The sequence below is a fragment of the Anneissia japonica genome, unplaced genomic scaffold (genome assembly GCF_011630105.1).
Source record: "Anneissia japonica isolate Jap-2015-1 unplaced genomic scaffold, ASM1163010v1 scaffold342_len425065_cov216, whole genome shotgun sequence".
In the NCBI taxonomy this organism is placed as follows: Eukaryota; Metazoa; Echinodermata; class Crinoidea; order Comatulida; family Comatulidae; genus Anneissia; species Anneissia japonica.
This window is the reverse complement of record NW_022702649.1, coordinates 400254-419498: the sequence shown is the minus strand read 5'-3', so window position 1 is coordinate 419498 and position 19245 is coordinate 400254. Positions and strand designations below refer to the sequence as shown.

The following is a 19245-nucleotide window of genomic DNA, read 5'->3' as shown; positions in this document are numbered from 1 at the left end:
AGATGTGTATAAGAGGTACACACTACACACACTACATACATCTGGGATACAACTAGGGTCGTGACCCACACCAAGGATGCTACTAGTGCCGTCACCCATGCCAAGCATGCAACTAGGGCTGTCACCCATGCCAAGGATGCTACTAGTGCCGTCACCCACACCAAGGATGCTACTAGTGCCGTCACCCATGCCAAGCATGCAACGAGGGCTGTCACCCATGCCAAGGACGCTACTAGGGCTGTCACACATGCCTATGTTGCACTAAAGTCTATATAACGACATTTCTTCTTGGAGATACATTCTAAATTTTGCATTCTGATTTCTCATATTTTCCCTATACTATTTTCTAGCACATCACTCATTAGCAGCAAAGTATATTCTGTTTTTATAATGAATTTTAAAGAATTAAATATATACTGCCACTGGCCAGTGAAAAAAATGAGAAAAAAAATTAAAATAAAACTTTGAATTGCCTATCTAAAAGAATCGCCAGGGTTACCAGATTTAATTAACACACAAATAAAGCAAGTCCTCAAAATTTCACTATGAAAATTCTTAAATTGTCAGGCAGTCAATTTGAGACTAAAATGCAAAGAATATGTCTGATGATATTTAAACATCCATTAATTGATAATATTTCCAGTTATTCATTTGAAAACTAATTAACTTATTAAAATATACAAAGTAAGCAATTTAATTGTTTAAAATGAAAGTTTATTCAATTAACGTGGCAGTATATATTTAAGTAAACATTGGCAGTATTATCTTAGTATATTGTTTGCTTCATTTTTACTGTTAAGAGCAATTGTACAACCAATGGAGACAAGTGAATGCGATTCTCATTACATTAGACATACGATACAAGTAAAACATACACATCAACGTTCACTCACTGCTTTGTAGGTTAAGTTACGACAATATCTTGCCCATGCTCAGCTCCCCTCCCCCAAAACCCGATCATTATCTTCCAATAACTAATAGCTACATACAAAGGCTGCTTTTTAAACCCAATGTCTGCCATTTGTAGACCCCAAAGTCAGCCTCTTAACCCCTAGTCCAGACGTAGACCCACACCAAAAAAAAAAAAAAACATTCAAAATTTCTTATTCAACATTTCAGATTCTGGCAGGAAATATTGAAATAGTGCGCAGTCAAGTCTTACGATTATTTCATTGAAATAATTATATCCCACTTGCAGCTACAAAAATAACATCTGTACACATTTTATGGGATCTATTATAAGTAACTACTGTATTTCCAACGATTATGAACATCTAAAACTTGTGTCCTGGATGTATCTGACAGTTTGTGAGCATAGCTCACGCATTATGTGTAATTATCACACATTAAATGAATGTATATCTCACACATTATTATGTATTTGTATCTACTCAATATGCATTTCTCACACACAACATGTATTTCTTGAATATTCTGAGTATATGTAACCAATATTACAATTATTTCTCGAGACATTTCAAGTATATGACACCTGAGAAGTTAACAGATAATCCTTTTACTATCTTAAGCCAGGAACACACTGTATTGGCTGTCGGTCAGACCCACAACCGCTCACTTAATAGTAAGCGCTTGGCAACACAATGCTGCTTGGCAACACAATGCTGCTTGGCAACAAAATGCTGACTTTTGTTGGTGGCCAACTTAGCAGATCATTAATCCCTTGTTTGCTCCTCATCGCATAGCATTCTCTATGCAATCCGGTCAACACAGTGTGTACCTGCCTTTTAACTCTGTTGCTACTGGTTTTTTAAACGACAGCAATTTAATTAAATTTCCATTTTAAACGAGAAAAAAGGAAAGTACTAATTTTGAATTCATTAGTGATGATATTTAAGTGTTATCTTAATTTTATCACCACTGAAATGATGAATAGTACATGTAATTATCTTCATCTAGTTTAACAATGATACAAAAATGAAATTTAAAAACAAATTACATTCAGATAAATATCTGACCATTTGTAACAAATGGAATTTTACTATCTTATATAATTACTTTTTAAATTAGTAAAATTTAAATTAATTAGCCTTGTCATTTCGTTAAAATACATCTAAATATTGAGGGAAAAGTAATAAAAGAATTAATGCATATATTTTTAAGAAACTTATTATAAATTTGCTAAAGCACTTATTAATTGCGAGAAACAAACTAGCTTACATTACAAATCAATAAAAAAAAAATATGATCACACTAGAACAGGAAATCTGTGCTGAGGTAAATGGCCCACAATAAAGATCACTTATGAATCCTTGAAAATTAAATAATACTCATGATGATATCAAGATTGTTGATTATGATGGCAATGATATTGACGATGATGATAAAAAAATTCAATGATTATGTTAATGACGATATTACTGATGATGATTAACAATGAAGTTAATAACAATGATATTGATAATAATCAAGAATGCAGTGATTACAACAAAGTGCATAGCTAATGGGTTTCTATGCAATTATAAATTCTAGTCCAATACACTTTCCATGACCAATACACAAAAATGTCATAACATAAGTACCATTCAAAAAATATAATATATTAACATTATTATTAAAAACATAGCAGTATTTCCTAATAAAAAGTCTATCATTATACAACCCATCTATCACAAACTTAAATATCTTTCTCCAGTCTGTACAACTTATTTGCCCTTCATGGACACACCAACGGTTTTTCTTCACTCAACCCTTATTCCCTGCCTATTGCTTGCTTATTCCTACACTCTAAATGTAAAAGAATGACAGAGTGCACTATTTATTCACTATTCACTCAAGAAAGGGTGAAATTGGAGTGATCAGTGTATGCACTCTTTTGGAGTAAAATTCACTCTTTTACATTCAGAGAGTATCATCTTGCAACCTCCACCCCCTTTTCATCTCAATTTATTGATACAAAGAAAGCCCTTAGAATTTAAAACCAAATAATACAGTCATATATTCAACAACCTCTATATTATTTTTCATTGGAAATATCTGTGTGTACATTTATGTTAACACTTGTAAAATGTAATCATGTTTATTGTGTTACATTTACAAATTATAAACCAATATTACTCAAATTAATAAAATGTAACTGGAATTGAATAATACAATCACTATATAAAACATATCCATGAGTTTTCACCAAGGCATAAACTATTGATGTTTCTGACAGGCTGGAAAAGTTAAATTCAAATAACTAATTTAACTTTTCCAGGTCTTGTAAGATGACGATCCTGATGATAATGATACTCTATATAATGGTGGTAATGATGATGATAGTTGTAATGATTATTATAATTAGATGAATAATGATGATGATACCTTAGAGGTATTTTATTCTCTTCTATAACATAGTCTCAGCCGCTTCTGTTCCTTCTATAACATAGTCTCAGCCGCTTTTGTTTGCAACTCTGGAACTTCAATTATAATATCTCCATCACCATCATCAACATCTGGAACCAGTAATGGCGCCCTCTCAGGGCTTGGACTCCCCGGTATCGTTGAGAGCTCGTTACCGCTTTTATTATTCATCGCTTTTTCTTTGGCTCTGTGAAAAACAAATTATATGAAATTAATTAATCATTTGATTAATAAAGAAATTATCTTTAAAAAAAAAAAAATGTTTAGAAAGAGAAAAATGTCTGGATGTGTGAGTGACTGTTGTGAATGTCATGATGGAAAATCTGCCAAATCCTTATTGTATATTAGTTTATAGCGCCTGGGTTTCATTGGTCAAATAATTATAAACAATACATTGGTTTAGCATTGGTTCCTAGAGTGAATATACATTGTTTTTGTCTCGCAAATAAAACAGTATGACTCATGTGTCCTTAAATCATAATTAAATTTCATATTAACAATATTTTGAAAAAATACAACAAAGGATAAATTCATCAAGTTCAATATTCATGAAATTTATACACGGGCAGTACAAGAGTCTTATTAATAACTTCCATACGAAGGTCAAACATTCGATGTTGTCCATTAACTGAAGATGAGTCTTCATGCCGACACCAGTTCATCATCTTATCAAATTATAAAAAAAGGTATTTTGTGTAAATAATAATGTTTCTTCTGCAGGACTCAAGACGTGCTCACATCCAGGTTTGTTATTCATACCCATAATCTTAAAGCAAACCTAAATATGGTCATGATGACATCACATCATGACCATATAGAGGCACATCATGACCATATATAGGAATATCATGACTATAATGGGTAAAAAAAAAAAAATACCTATAGTCTTAAAGCAAGCATAAAACCCTGTCCAGACTATCAAATTTTATTTGACAAAAACATGTGACATGCCTAAATATGGTAATGATGACATCACATCATCACCAAATATAGGTACTTCATTCATTCATTCATTCATATATTCATAAATTCATTCATTAATTCAATTATTCTTTATTCAGCCAATTATAATTTAAACAGTATAAACAACAGGAATAACAAACATATAGTAAAATAACCTAAGATGGCTAGGTTGATGGACACTTTACCTTGAAAGGCCATCAACCCACTCTTGGGAAATTACTACAGATACTACAAATAATAAAACATCACATATTTATTCACAAAAATAAAAATTAAAAATTAAATGATACAAAAAATAAATAAATAAATAAAAACATACATATATAAATATGACTATTTATGGGCATTCTACAACAAAAACAAGTAGACTAACTAACCAAGGCTATCACACAGACCAATAACAAGTTTGAATTAAAAGCCAGACATTTTTAAAGAGCAAGTAACACAGAGGAATATTAAGCTCTGTCGCTTGAAACCATATTTCCACAATTGATTCACACAGGATTCAACAATTAAATATTTTGGCAGACTACATTATTAATATTAAACATTCATATTGATGTTGAAAAGTCACTTTAAACTTTGTATTTTGAGAAGCATTATTAAAAACTGAACACGTACTCAGATACTTGCCGCCATCTTTATTATGAAAACTTTTCACAGATTCTAATTGTATTTATATAATTGGATAGATTTATTGCTACATAAACATCATTGTTTATTTGCTATGTTCCCGTTTGGTGACTGCTAGTCACTAAATCCTGGGAAACCCCTGAATTTTTATTCTTAAGGTGTCCTGAAATAACTTTTTAAAATTTTTGTGTTTATTCTAAACCATGCAACAAGTAAGACATAGTGCATTTTTCAAATGATAATTTTCGTCAGACGATTAACTGCTATCATGTTTGCAGTTCTATTCAAACAGACATTGAGTGAGCTCTAATGCTATGGGTATAATAGCAGTGTCCCTCGTACGACAATATGAATGACATGAAGAAGCCTGTCAAGTATCAAACATTATGACATTCTGAAACATAACTCCTCTCCCAAAATGAGGGGGCTGAGCAATGAACATTCTTGTAAACATTAAAGTCCCTCATTGCTCAGTCAACCAGAACTGCAAGCATTGTCATAGCAACGTACTGCCTGATGAAGCATAGCAGTTAAGTCTGCTAGGAAAGATGTTGATTCCATATATGTTGTACCATCAATATAATAATTTTGTCAATAATCACTTTTATAAACGTAAAACATGAAAAAAAAGTCATGGTGCATTTTTCAAATTCTAATTTTTGTCAAACGATTAACTGCTACCATGTTTGCAGTTCAATTCAAATATACATTGAACGACCTCTAATGTTATGGGTATGATAGCAGTGTCCTTCGTACCAGAATAAATAAATGTCATGAGAGGCCTATCAAATATCAAACATTTATGACATTCTGAAACATATGACTCCTCTTTAAAAAATGAGGGGGCTTAGCGCAGGACACTCTTGTAAACATTAAAGGTCATTCATTGTTTAGTCAACTGGAACTGTAAGCATCGTCATAGCAATGTAGTAAAGCCTGCTAGGAAAGATGTTGATCTCCATAAGACATGCTGTACCTCAAGTTTAGAGCTACATTCCTTTCACCTAAAGGTGAGCTGGTACTCTTATCGATATAATAATTTTTTTCAAAAATGTACAATCATCAACTTACCTAAAATCCAGGGAGTTCTTCCTTGAAAGTTCGGCACTACTAGCGTTGCTAACCAACGCCTTCCATATTCCAGTCTTTGCCATTTCATCCGATATATTGATCACCTTTCTGTCCGGATGAAACTCTACTTTTCCCACAGGAATGCTTAGCATGTTGCCATCTGAAAGTGGTAGTCTAATAGATCCAGGCATGTTCTTCATCTGTTAAAAAAAAACAATGTTACTTAGTACAACAGTCTTGTCGTCACAACACCAGGTGGCACACTTTGTTGTCAACCAGACGTTGGTTGCCGTTCATTGCGCCTGAATGACTTCATAATCTTAATGGTTTAGAATAGGCTTTCTGGAATAGGCATTTTAAAACCTTATAATTTACCATCAAAATGTACTAAAAACACAAAAGCTCGCATTATATTACTTATCAGTGGAGAAAATGGCATAAGGTTGAATGCATTTTGTGTCGCTGATAGCAACGGAGTAGTATCACGTGGTATCGTGATGTAACACTATAGTCCTCTATATTAATTACTGTTAGTTAATTAGTGTTTGTTAATTAGGTACAAGAAAGAAAGTAGTTTTAACATTGCAATATCATATGGTCCTGCCTGCCCCAAAGTATGATTTACTATACCACAGAAAATTGAAAATGAACAGTAAAGTATGTTTATATTTTTAAAATGTGAACAAGCTTGCAATTAAATTCAATCATTAATAATCACATTATTCAAATAAGAGAACACATGTACATGAAAAACCTAGGTCAATGTTCATTAAAACGATCGGACAGTATAAATGGTTATACAAAAAAGTAGACACATTACAATTATATTTAGAAAACTTCAAACTGGTGATACAATACGATACAAAAATATAATAAATATTATGAAAGTACTTGGCCTATTGAATTTAAGTAAATTAGGAAGACAAATTAGCATTAGGAAGGCATGAACAAACACTCTGCAGGGTTGGTTACTAGATAAAGTACTAAAGCCTTGAGGGAATCATGCTTTATCTGTCTCTTCACCTAATCTATCGATCTTTGTCTTATAATCTTGAAAGCTAAACAGGTCTGTTTAGGATGTGCTGTGAAGGGTCAACACACCATTAAGCTCTGTTCACACTATCACAAGTACGCCCATATATAGCTATGATGTGCCTATATATGGTCATGATGTGCCTATATATGGTCATGATGTGCCTATATATAGCCATGATGTGCCTATATATGGTCATGATGTGCCTATATATGGTCATGATGTGCCTATATATGGTCATGATGTGCCTACAGTATATATGGTCATGATGTGCCTATATATGGTCATGATGTGCCCATATATGGTCATGATGTGCCTATATATGGTCATGATGTGATGTCATCATGTCCATATTTAGGCATGTCACATGTATTTGTCAAATAAAATTTGATAATCTATACACAGGGCTTTTAGCATCCACTCAGAACAAATTCTAACGTACTACAGCCCTGATTATTATCATAACACAACCAATCTGTTTATTCAAATTTGAGTTGAACATGAGGTAAGAATTTCTGAAGATGAGTTGAATGATGACACTCAGAAGGAAATCAGTAGAGTTTATTATACTTTTTAATGAATGAAGGATGAAGATTAAACCAGATTTGTCCATAATTGTCTAGAAGGAAGATTGTAGGCACCAATGATGACCAACTGAGCAGAGACAATATTATCAGTTTAATTGGCTGACTAACCCATGCAATCTAAGATAACAACCAATACTGGTCTATGATTGGTCAACATGTCCTATAACTATAATGTATTTTTACTGACACTGACACAATAGTAAAAATATAATGTTTGAGAAAAAAATTATTGCCCACTATGGGAAGATATTTCAAACATTTATTATCTTTAATTATCACTAGTGCTTCTCCACTACCAAAGTTTCTAGCATTTTTCATTTCATTCAATATCACAAACCGGTACAGCAATTTACCGAAAAAACAAAACCCGAGCAACTGGGCCGAAGCCTTCAATTATGAAAGTTAGCCTATGAAAAAAAGGATCCATAATGAAAATGCACTGCAGTTTGTGGGAACAAAAAATGGGTTTGAGCTTGTCAGCATCGGTGGGTGAGATAGGGAAGACAGCTGTTCCTGCATCAACTGTAATTGGGTACGGTAGCATCGGTGATAAAGTCAGCATGTTCTACTTTCCTCGGCATCTATTCTTGGACATGCGCATCCTGTTTAATTCAACCGGACATGGACGTCATCAAGCTCAATCAGAGTCCAAGATTTCACAGGATATTGCAAATGAGCTAAAAATGCAACGGGAAGTCCCCAGTGTAAAAGGTGTTCGGCATTCTGTCTACGATGTGTACAATGCATGCATTCAATCCGTGCAAAATGCAGTACTTATCGTTGCAATCATCTAATATTTAGTACAGATGCATGTAAAATAATGCTTGTATAACCAGTGCAAGTATCTTGTTTATGAATAACGTCCCCTCATTCTATGAATACTGGAGCAACTCCATACACAGTTTTGCGAGTAGACTTTGTGTTAGCGCTAACAATTTAATCAAATCTATTGTTAAATATGCTTTTCCTCATTCGCACCTTCATCAGCGTTGGTGTAAACTAATTTATTAGCAACTTGAATATTTTTCTTTTTAATTTTGAGGAATATGCAGTATACATTTTCTCCTCTTCTATATATTAGACCTATATGTTTTTTGTTGTATGGATATTTATATCTGAAATAAGAAATAAATGAATGAATTACGACTGCTAAGTAATTGGTGGTTTGCAGGTAACAGTCAGGATAATATTGAAACCATTTTTAAATGGTTAAATATATTATTAAAGTTATTATTAAGTCAAAAATGATTGTAAAATTTCTAAATACTATACTATACCACCATAATTTTAACAAATAAGTTATTTCATTTTTCCAAAGCAGTTTTCCTGAAAATTTGATACCATACAGTATATGTTGATGTTAAAAAAAGGCCATATTTCCTTTTATAGATATCGTGAAAAACATATATGGTATTTTTTTCGCAAGCATTTGGAAATGTACTCAGCATTGAAGTACTATATCACATCAGGTAGGGCGAACATCAATTCGTATTATTTCTTCTGACAAAAAAAGGCCATCTTCTTAACATACTGTATATGCTGTAGTATATACTAAATAATAACGGCAGCAATGGGTACAACACCAAATAAAGGGTATAATCAACTTATATACAATGGTATGTATATTCTATACTATTTTTTTTTTATTATTTCTTTAGGGACATGACCAATAGCAAATCAATCACTGTCCTATTAAATAGATGGCAATCCCTTCACATGACAGATAACCACAAGGTTTTCTACATAAACCAAGTCTCATAACAAGGTATATGAAGTTGAATCTGACAGGATTTGAACCCAGGACTCTACAGACTTGAAGGCAAGCATCTTAACTACCAAGCTATTTACTCTATTATTATTGTTATACAGTGGACTAGAAAACTCTTGATCAAATGATTAAATGATAAGAGTACTAACTGCACTAATTAAATTTTCATTAAAATTTGACAAAAATAAATAAAAGACACTCAATACACTGAAATATCAATTACTGATTAAATCTAATTAACTCATCATTGACATATCTATCAGCGGGAAAAACCTTGCACAGCCTATGCAAACAACAGGCCAACATTAAAAATGAAGGGGCCTTTGAGCTGTGATCTAATCTAATCTAGGGGACAGGAAAAACAGTCATAGAGAAATGCTTGTCAAAAAGCAATAGGGTTAAAAACCAGGACACACCACCAATTATTAAGGCAATTATGTAAAATAATAATATAATATATCTTCTTATATCTTGTTAAGCAAACATTATTTTAGAAAGATTTTCAAAGGCAGGCAGGAGAAAAAAAGCGTCTAATTGAAGGAGAAATTGAAATCTCTGATGAATAAAAAAAAATGTGAGGTAAAAAATTAACAGATCAACCCTTTGGCCTTCAATCATGATGCTATTGTGTCGTCGCAAAGAACGTTGCGATGTAAACAATTTAGATATCAGATTTATTTACTAATGAGGAAGATAACATTCCTTATTGATATCAGGGCAGTGGTAGATAAAAATGTGTGTGTGTTTTAAAAGTATCTTTAATGGGAGTAAAATATGTGCAAAGTATAATAAAAAAAAAAGTGCAACATCTGTCCTTGGCATTGAAATTATAAATACACTAAGGTGTCAAAATGCATGAATAAACTGTGATTAATTGCCAGATCTAAAAAACATGTCATAACAATAATCTCATATAATTAGTTGACACATTCCATGTGACTTCAATTTAAAATATACTGTAACTTGATTGGTCAATTCAAACTGTACGATGTATTACAACTATTAACTTCTATTAACTTCTTCTATTTTCCTGTCCAATTCCATATTTGGTAAAATTTGATTCGCCAAATTATCCACTGACATGGTTTCATTATAATCATGACCATGTTAATGAAAAATAACTGTATTATTAGTTGAATATCTGATAAAATCATAGTAAGTATGTATTGAGATAAGTTAAAATATTAGCAAGCAAAATAAAATCAACAAAAATTTAAAAACCAGATTGATAAAACATCAGAATCACCATTATAACATCAATATATCTAGTCTCAATCTTTAGCAGCCGTTTTCTATTGCATTTCAAATATGTAGGTTCTTTATGTTATTTTCAATTATATTACTAAACTGTTACTTCCTCTTCTTCTGACTTCTTTCTGTTTCAATTTTCCTTACTTTCCTATCATTCACCTTGAGTCATCATACGCTACAGTTATGCAAACAAATATCTAACATATCACAATTTCAAAAGATTTATACAACATTTTGTATAGGGACACTCGAGAGAAATAATGTTGCAAACCACATTTACCAATTACTTTCAACCCATAGAGGGCAGTATATAGATTAAATATCTTCACATTCGACTTGTGGACATGCATTGATATATTCAATGAATTCAATTTTGTCTAACATAATTTCTGTGTAGAGAGTAAGTTTGTCAGGGAATGGCAGTTAGTTTCAGTTATAGATATAGTATAGAATATATATAAGAATATACTAGACAATGGGAGTTTTGTGGAATGAGAATTAATTAGGGAATGGCAATTAAAGAGGGAATGGAAACTGAGTGGAATCGACAATTAACTAATGGAAGGGTAGCAAAAGTTTAAAATTTCATACAAAAATGTTTGTAAATCAGCCAACAGTAAATTCTTTTGATCTGTAATTTTTTTAAACAAGAAATTAATTAATGTTTATAGAACATTTAAATTTATTTTTTCCAAATTTAAGTACTGACAATATGATTCAATTAGGGGTGAGAGACAACCAGGAAATCACGTTACAAGACAAGGAGAGTTTACCAGAAAAGGGGTATTGTTACTTACTGTGGAAAAGGTGAACTGGCAAGAAAAGGGGAAGAGGTATTAGGTAAGATATAAACAATTAGGTAAGATATAAAGAAAGTAATTAATGTTTATAGAACATTTAAATTTTTTTTCTCCAAATTTAAGTACTGACAATATGATTCAATTAGGGGTGAGAGACAACCAGGAAATCATGTTACAAGACAAGGAGAGTTTACCAGAAAAGGGGTATTGTTACTTACTGTGGAAAAGGTGAACTGGCAAGAAAAGGGGAAGAGGTATTAGGTAAGATATAAACAATTAGTTTAGGAAGTTTTAATTATAATCATAAAATTATTATGAAACAGGAAAAAGATAAGATAAGCTTCACTGCTCATAAAATATTGTAGAGATTGTTAACCAATGTTGACTACCTTATATAGCGATAAACATCTCGCTCACTAGAAAACCTGCATTATAATTCATTTGGGAGGAAAAAAAGAACTGTGTAACTTGGAGGAAATGTTACGAGGTCAAATGTTGTTTATGACGTTCGCAACACTAATTTGTCAGAAGTCTTGGGTCTTTTTCTTTATGTTTCATTTTTATCAAATGCCCAAATAAGGAGCTAACAATCATTTTTGACTGTCTACATATGAGTTAGATGAGAAGTTGTATTTTACATGCCAGAATTAATAAACGTTGTGGTTTCAGCCATAGTTGAGGTTACAGTAGTTCAAATGTAACCTCAACTCGGTAATAAGTTCCTGCCTGCTTATATTCAAACACCAGAAATCAACTCCACTCTACAAACCACCGGTGGGAAAAGTTCGGCCAACAGTGATTTTGTTGCGGCCTGCAAAAATAAATTAAATGTGTGTGGCCCGCCAACCATCTTTAGCTTTTTTGTACAGTTGTCACCGATCATCTGTAAACAATAATGTTAAAACTAAGCATAAAGCGGTAAAAAGCAGTGCATACAGGTTTTTGGAAGCACACTGGAATCATCAAAATTTGTGTGCAGCCCTCGATGTGGCATCAAAAATTAATTTTCAGTCCTCCTGCCCATCGCTGCTCTAAGCCATAATACTTAGTTTTATAGCATCATTAAGACCTTATACACAAACACACAGGTTACATGAGGTGCATGCTAGTGAAAATTATAAATGTTTTCCCCACCAAATTGAAAATATGCACCCATGTAAACATAGCAATAATCACGTTCAAAACTCTATGTAAACAAAAAAAAAAAACAAAACAAAACAAAACAAAAAAACAGACATGACAGACCAAAAATACTTAGCATTGACCTGTGCATATGTGGACTTACATGTATGTATTAACTGTTGACCTAGCTGTATCATTTTAATTTCATGCAAAATTTATTGGCGCACAACCATAGCTTTTGTAGTATATTCATAACTGTCAAGTTTTAAATCATAATCTATCTCTCTTTGAATTGTGTTTATTTTTAATGCTAAGATAATCAAAAGACATGGAGAGGAATGGACCTTAGTAGAGTATTAGGCCTAGGTTATAAATTAGGATTGACACCATAAAAAAAAGAAGAAGAAAACAAGGCCGTAACAAATTGCACCCATTTTTAGCAAAGTTTGAATTCACTTGTATGAAAAAGTCAGTGATCTTGGATACCTAATAGTGCTTACCATTGTCCATACAAAGAGCTAATGGTTCAAAGTGACATTTCCTCTGACAAGTTCTTTGTGTTAAATAGACTGACATGCTTAACAAGGAAAAGTATGGGATTAATCACTCCAGCCAATTGACATCAACCTTGCACAAATGAGAGAAACGAGTTCCACTTGTATCATAAACGTACGCTATTGTGAAAATCCAGCTTACTTAATTTCTGGATGCCTGCCAGTCGGAACGTAGTAATGGGTACTACCATCTTCCGGCACAAGGGAAAAAAGATTTATAATGATAGAACAAGTTACCAAGACAAATCCATCTGTTGCTAAATTATTCGAGTTTGGCATATGATAAATTTGCGCTCATTTTGGCATGTATTTATATAAGCGACAATATATGGATGCTATGATGAACACAGCAACCATGAGGTGCAAATAGCGGAGTAGCACATCTTCCATTAACATGAGTTCCTCATGACTTCCGATTCTCTCATTGGCTAAGCCTCTTGTTGGGAACAGGGGGAGGAAATAAGCCTTGGGTATATGAGGTACAAAACTATTATAGGACCTATACGTAATTCATCACAATGATGCTGCCAAATTACGGGTTAATTGCCTACCCTTACCAGACTGGTTTACATTGAGTGACCTTTCAAGATGTGACCTTGTTATGGTCTATTGAGCCTCTTAGTTGGCCTAAGCCTCGAACAGAGCATGTGCCTTTTACATTTGTAGAGCCTTTGAAATCACAGTTCATGTTTTCACAGTGACCTCTAGTGCAACTAAAATTAAACTGACCCATTTTGAGGCCACATGCATCATTAACAATGTTTTGATGAGTATATTTTGAGCCTTTTAAGTCTCAAAATATACTCATCAAAACATTGTTGAGTATATTTTGAGCCTTTTAAGTCCATGCTCTTATAATTTGACAGGAAGATGCATGGGAGGGCATTTGTTGAAGGCTAACCTGATGTATGATGATGATGATCAAACTCATCAACTTATCAACACAGGATGTAAGATCATGTAGAATACCGATAACCTAGGACACTCTCATCAATTTCCTTCCGACTCACGCCTGTTTCCTCCCTTAAATCCATGTTCAGCTCATATGACGCGTTACCTCGCGTCAAACAGAAACAAAGCAACAGATAAAAATTTAAAAATAATTTTCGCCTGGCACCTAGTAAGTTACGTTTACGCCAGTGAAGGTCATGAATAGAGTGTGCGGCGCAGTGGTTGTAGTACACTTGGCTCTAAATCCTAATGTCACGTTCCAAATCCTGTATTGTTCATTCGCTGAAATCTATTTCTCTTCGTCTAGTACTAGCAAATGCTAATGCGCTATTTACTTGTAAAATAGTAAATCTTCCAGGGGAGCTAAGTATTTTTTCCACAGTTTATAAATACTGAGTTGTTTCTCAAGTAAATGTTCCAGGGGGCTAAGTATTTTTCTACAGTCTATCAATACTGAGTTGTTTCTCATGTTTCAATAAATTATGTTAGTCATAAAAGTTGCTATTACTTACTTTTCATTACATTTGAAGTGCTTACAGATTTTGATAATGTGATATTATGATTAATTACTTTAAAAAATACATAATTCTAGAAATCTCATTTAAGCCCTCCACTCTCAAATCCTTGGTTTTAATGTACATTCACAAATTTTTCTCTGTTGGACTTAAAAAATATATTATTAATGTATTATATACAGTAGGTCGAATATGGTTGAGAAAGTGTGCAGGGTATTAGGATACTAGTGATAGCCCTACCACATGATGCATAGTTCCATTAAGTCTGGCTATGTTTTCAAGTCCATCGTGGATAATGTCTCTACCCTCTGATGCATAGTTTGGTTAGAGTAGGAAGGGGGAGGGGTATGTGGGTCATTATAAACATAGTGTGTAATGTCTACCCCTTAATGCATAGTTCAGTTAGGTGGGATATGTGGATCATTATAAACTTACTGAGGTAATGTCCCTTCTCCATATTAATGCATAGTACGTTTAGGATGAGGGTATGAGTGAGTGACAGCAGGGAGCTATCGATTGCATGATGAAGGTAGAACGTAATGACGCCACTAAAAGTCATCTGCGCATGCGAGGAGGTTAAGGTCACCTCATCAAGGTAGAACGTAATGACGTCACTAAAAGTCATCTGCGCATGCGAGGAGGTTAAGGTCACCTCATCGAGTAGATTCTTGAACGTAATTTGGCCAAATCTACGTACGCAGAGAATGCAGGACGCCAGGTAGGACGACCATGCATGAGTGATTCTGTTCTAGCATCGCATCGTTACACAAATCGAAAGCACCCTATTAAAATAGTAACGCTCCTACCCTAGGGAGCACAGTTCTGAATAAGCTCTATTTATTATAGCCCTGATTTTTTTTTAGTGGATAAGAGCCTGAAAAAAAAGTGAAGGAAAGACTGGGCAGTTGCGAGAATGGAACCAGCAACATATGAGCCACCACTCTGTTCTTCCTGAGAACTCAACAGTAGCGAAAAAAATTATTATTAAATATAATTGTATAAATTGCATATTTCATATTGTGGATCATATTTGATGTTGGATGACACCAAAGCCTGCAAAATTAAAGAGTATTTCTAATTTAATCCAAGGTTTTACTCAAAAAGGAAAGTTAATGTTGCATTACAGACAATGAGCCGCCTTGTAAAACCACCGGAAGAAATCTCACTTAATTGTCACTCATCCGTCAATTTTATCACCACAGTAATAAATCCCAACATTTGAACAACCAATGTGAACTACACTCCAAGTCTTTCATTTGATATATATAAATATATATTATATAAATGTTATTGACAAGCTATGGCAAAAGGACTTGCCAATTACAAAACGGAAATATATCTCTCAGAAATGGCGACCTTATTCTGAAGATTAATGATAATAATATAATATTTTGGTATTATATAGGGCATAATGTCAAGGTTTATATGTAGACTGTGCATTATTACCCTCTTCATTGGACTTAACACTTACAGAACACATACAGCCCCCTGGGGAATATGCCATACTGTTGCAGCTAGCTATCAACACATTATCATACAAACCTACAAGATGCCGAGATGGATCATCGGCAAGTGATACAACACGGATAGAGTCCGTGCCCAAACATTCAACCATTCAGTTTGGAACCATCCTAGTATTCCACATGATCATACAATAAGCCAACAGAACTGGGAGACGACTACAGTTGACATTCGGAAACTGTATGTTACAGAGCTTTTAAGTTCCAACTTCACCAACTTCCAGTTGTTGTTTCAGGTCAAATTTTAGCTTGGTAATTTTTGGCAAATTACATTAATTAACTCAGGGGAGGTCATTCTGAGGGATAAGCAGCATTAAGTGCTCTAATTATGAGAATTGCTTAGTAATGAAAATAATATTGGTTTTGGTGTACAGATTGAATATTCCATGGGATTTGTAGACCCACTATACTGTACAACACCTGCCCTTCAACAAAATCAAGACGGCCTCTGGCATCCCCACGAGCAAGCATGAATCTATGATACTTTACTAGTGTCTTATCAACTGTCTCTCAGAAGTCAGTGCAAATTGGTGTCAACATGTGTAGCAAAATAAAAGAAAGCTTGTTTAAATGGATCTCCTGGAAGTGGCTTCTCCAATTTGGACCACTGACATTAGACTTAGCTAAGCTTATGAATTAAAACTTACTGAACTTTTATTATTGATATTTAGGTTGGAGACTTACTGAATATAGAGTTTTGAAAAAATGGAAATTGATTGACACCTGCCTTGACCGACAGCCAGAGACCTTGTAAGAAGGCTTACTGAATATAGCTCCACTACAGAGCAGGATAATACCATATAAATTATCTTCCCTTTGCACATCCAGGTCTTGCAAATAACATTAATTGTAAGCTTTGTCTACAATACCTGAGATTGCTAATAATTGGTACACATGTGCATTATATGGGCAAATCACATATTTGTCACATGAAACTACATAGGTAAGGTAATATGTACTGGTAAAGAAACATGTTTCTGTTGCTTGCAGATTATAAATTAATATTATTATCAATCATGAATTACAACAAAAATAAATATTACTTAGGACAGAATACGATAGAAAAATCCAATTAAAATGATGCTTTTTAAGCTGCTTATTAAAGTATTACATATGTTTAACAAATGAGTGGTAATAAAATATTTAATATTTTGGTTTATAAATATTAAAAATGAGGGTTCAAAATATTAGTATAAGCCCCGCCCACTGGAGATTTTACTGAAGTGTAAGTAGAGCTGATGAGGTAGACTTGGTATAACAATCACAGCCATCCCGTTTATGTAATACAAACATCGTATAGTATGTCATATGAAAGAGGTTCACTTGGAAAGTACTGATCTAAAGAAGGAAGCAAAGAAATGGAGCAGCTTTATTAATTTGAGCCACTAGAAAGCGAATTTGAAAAAGAAAAATTGTTAGAAAAACAAAATCGATTGGCCAATGCTAACTAATTTTGAGCACTATACTATATGTACTGTCCTACTCTAGGCCCAACGGACATAGGCCTAAGCAGAGTAACAGAATGAAAACTTTTCAGCGTACGATGGTTAATATTATTATTAATAATATACATTGTTTACGTCTAAATTAGCTTACAGTCTGTATATTATAAAGCTTATTTTGCAAAATTTTTACATTACAATGTCGACGAAGCTGAAATTTGATGTATTGTTCACGGCCTACGCCTTCGATGATGATAGTAAACAAAGCCGATTCGGCAATCATGATCACGTCACATTGTAAATTGTTGTTTTTAATATTATCGACTAAAATAAAAAGCTAACTTATTATTGATATGTTGATATACATACTGTGTGATACTCACTAATAATACAGGCCTTGAAATTGGTACGAAAAAACCATGGCAAAAATTGCCGATGTAAATTTGACATTCCTTGGCCAGTTTTTGTATTTTGAGTTTCAGCAGGTTCCAGACAGTATATGATTGTACCCATAAATTTGTTTACGAAAATTTTTATATTTAAACACATTTGCTGTAGGCCTATGTAGCGAGTACGGGCTCCGTAGTATGGGGTGGATGCAGAGAATAGGGCCTAGGCCTACTCGCATCCTCGCTCTTACGTTGTGGTCATGACGTGATGCCAACACGCTAATTTCAGGAGCTCCTAATAATGTTTTGAATGATTATTTAATAATTACTCTCCGAATTTCCAGCGTATCATTACCCTAGACCTTAACTGAGAACATCGTAAACCCGTGAATCCTACTATCTAATATTTTTGTGTTGCCAAGAGTCACGATCCCGCGAACATCGTGTGTTATGTTGTACCGAGTGCATGTCATATCCGGTAAAGGTCAAATGCGGGTCAGATTCAGAAGGCGGAACTTTGCGATACAGAATTCATTAAAATAGGTGATTTAAAACTCGTATTTCAGAAAAATGCGTTATCTAAAAATAAAAGGAAAGCCACCGATATGTTTATTAAATAATTCTTTGTTTTATGACATTTTAAAAGTAACTAGAATATGTCATTTTTGATGAATCAAAAAAAGCTATTTATATCTCCACAAACTAGGGCAAGGGGCAATACCAGTTGTTGAAAACTCATTTCAAGCCTTCAATCAGTGATAATAGTAGTTTTGATGACTTCCTCTATGTGCAGTTATGTACATGTTCATTCATTTCTACTCTTGAATGCACTATGTGGGCTTGGCCATGGGTTTGATCGACCTTAATGGTTAATAATGACTTCATGTTAAAACCAATGATAAACAGGAAAATAAAAAGTAAGTAATATTCTGGTCATAAGAACTTAAATTAAATGAGAAGATAAAGGTTGAAGCATAACAACTACAAAATTGCAACCACTCTATAGTAACACCCCCCCTCCCCCCATGTTACCGACATGGGGAGGGCATGACAAGGGGAAAGACTATAAAGTAAAAGGGCGCTAGTTAGGGGAATGAGATCTAATGAGGTGAATTTTCAGTGTAATCTTTTTTTGGCATTCCAATTTCTAATGGGTAATCTGTAGGGAGGGGGTGGGATTTTAAAGTTTTTTCTAGGGGACTGAGCCATCATGCTCCCTTAGATACACACTTGTACAGCAAGAGAAAATAAGGAAAGTTAAACTACAGGTTCAGAGATGAGAT

At 33.7% G+C, this 19245-nt stretch overlaps 1 protein-coding gene across 1 annotated transcript in view; it reads right to left on the bottom strand.

The window, feature by feature from the left end:
- Positions 1–692: 692 nt before the first annotated feature.
- Positions 693–19245, bottom strand: part of LOC117103974 (electroneutral sodium bicarbonate exchanger 1-like) — a 39645-nt gene continuing 21092 nt past the window's right edge. Inside the window, exons 17-18 of the mRNA XM_033244617.1 lie at positions 6031–6230; positions 693–3550 (exon numbers count right to left, since the gene is read on the bottom strand). Coding sequence (XP_033100508.1) covers positions 3379–3550; positions 6031–6230 — 372 coding nt within the window. The 3' untranslated portion in view covers positions 693–3378. The remainder of the gene's footprint in view (positions 3551–6030; positions 6231–19245) is intronic.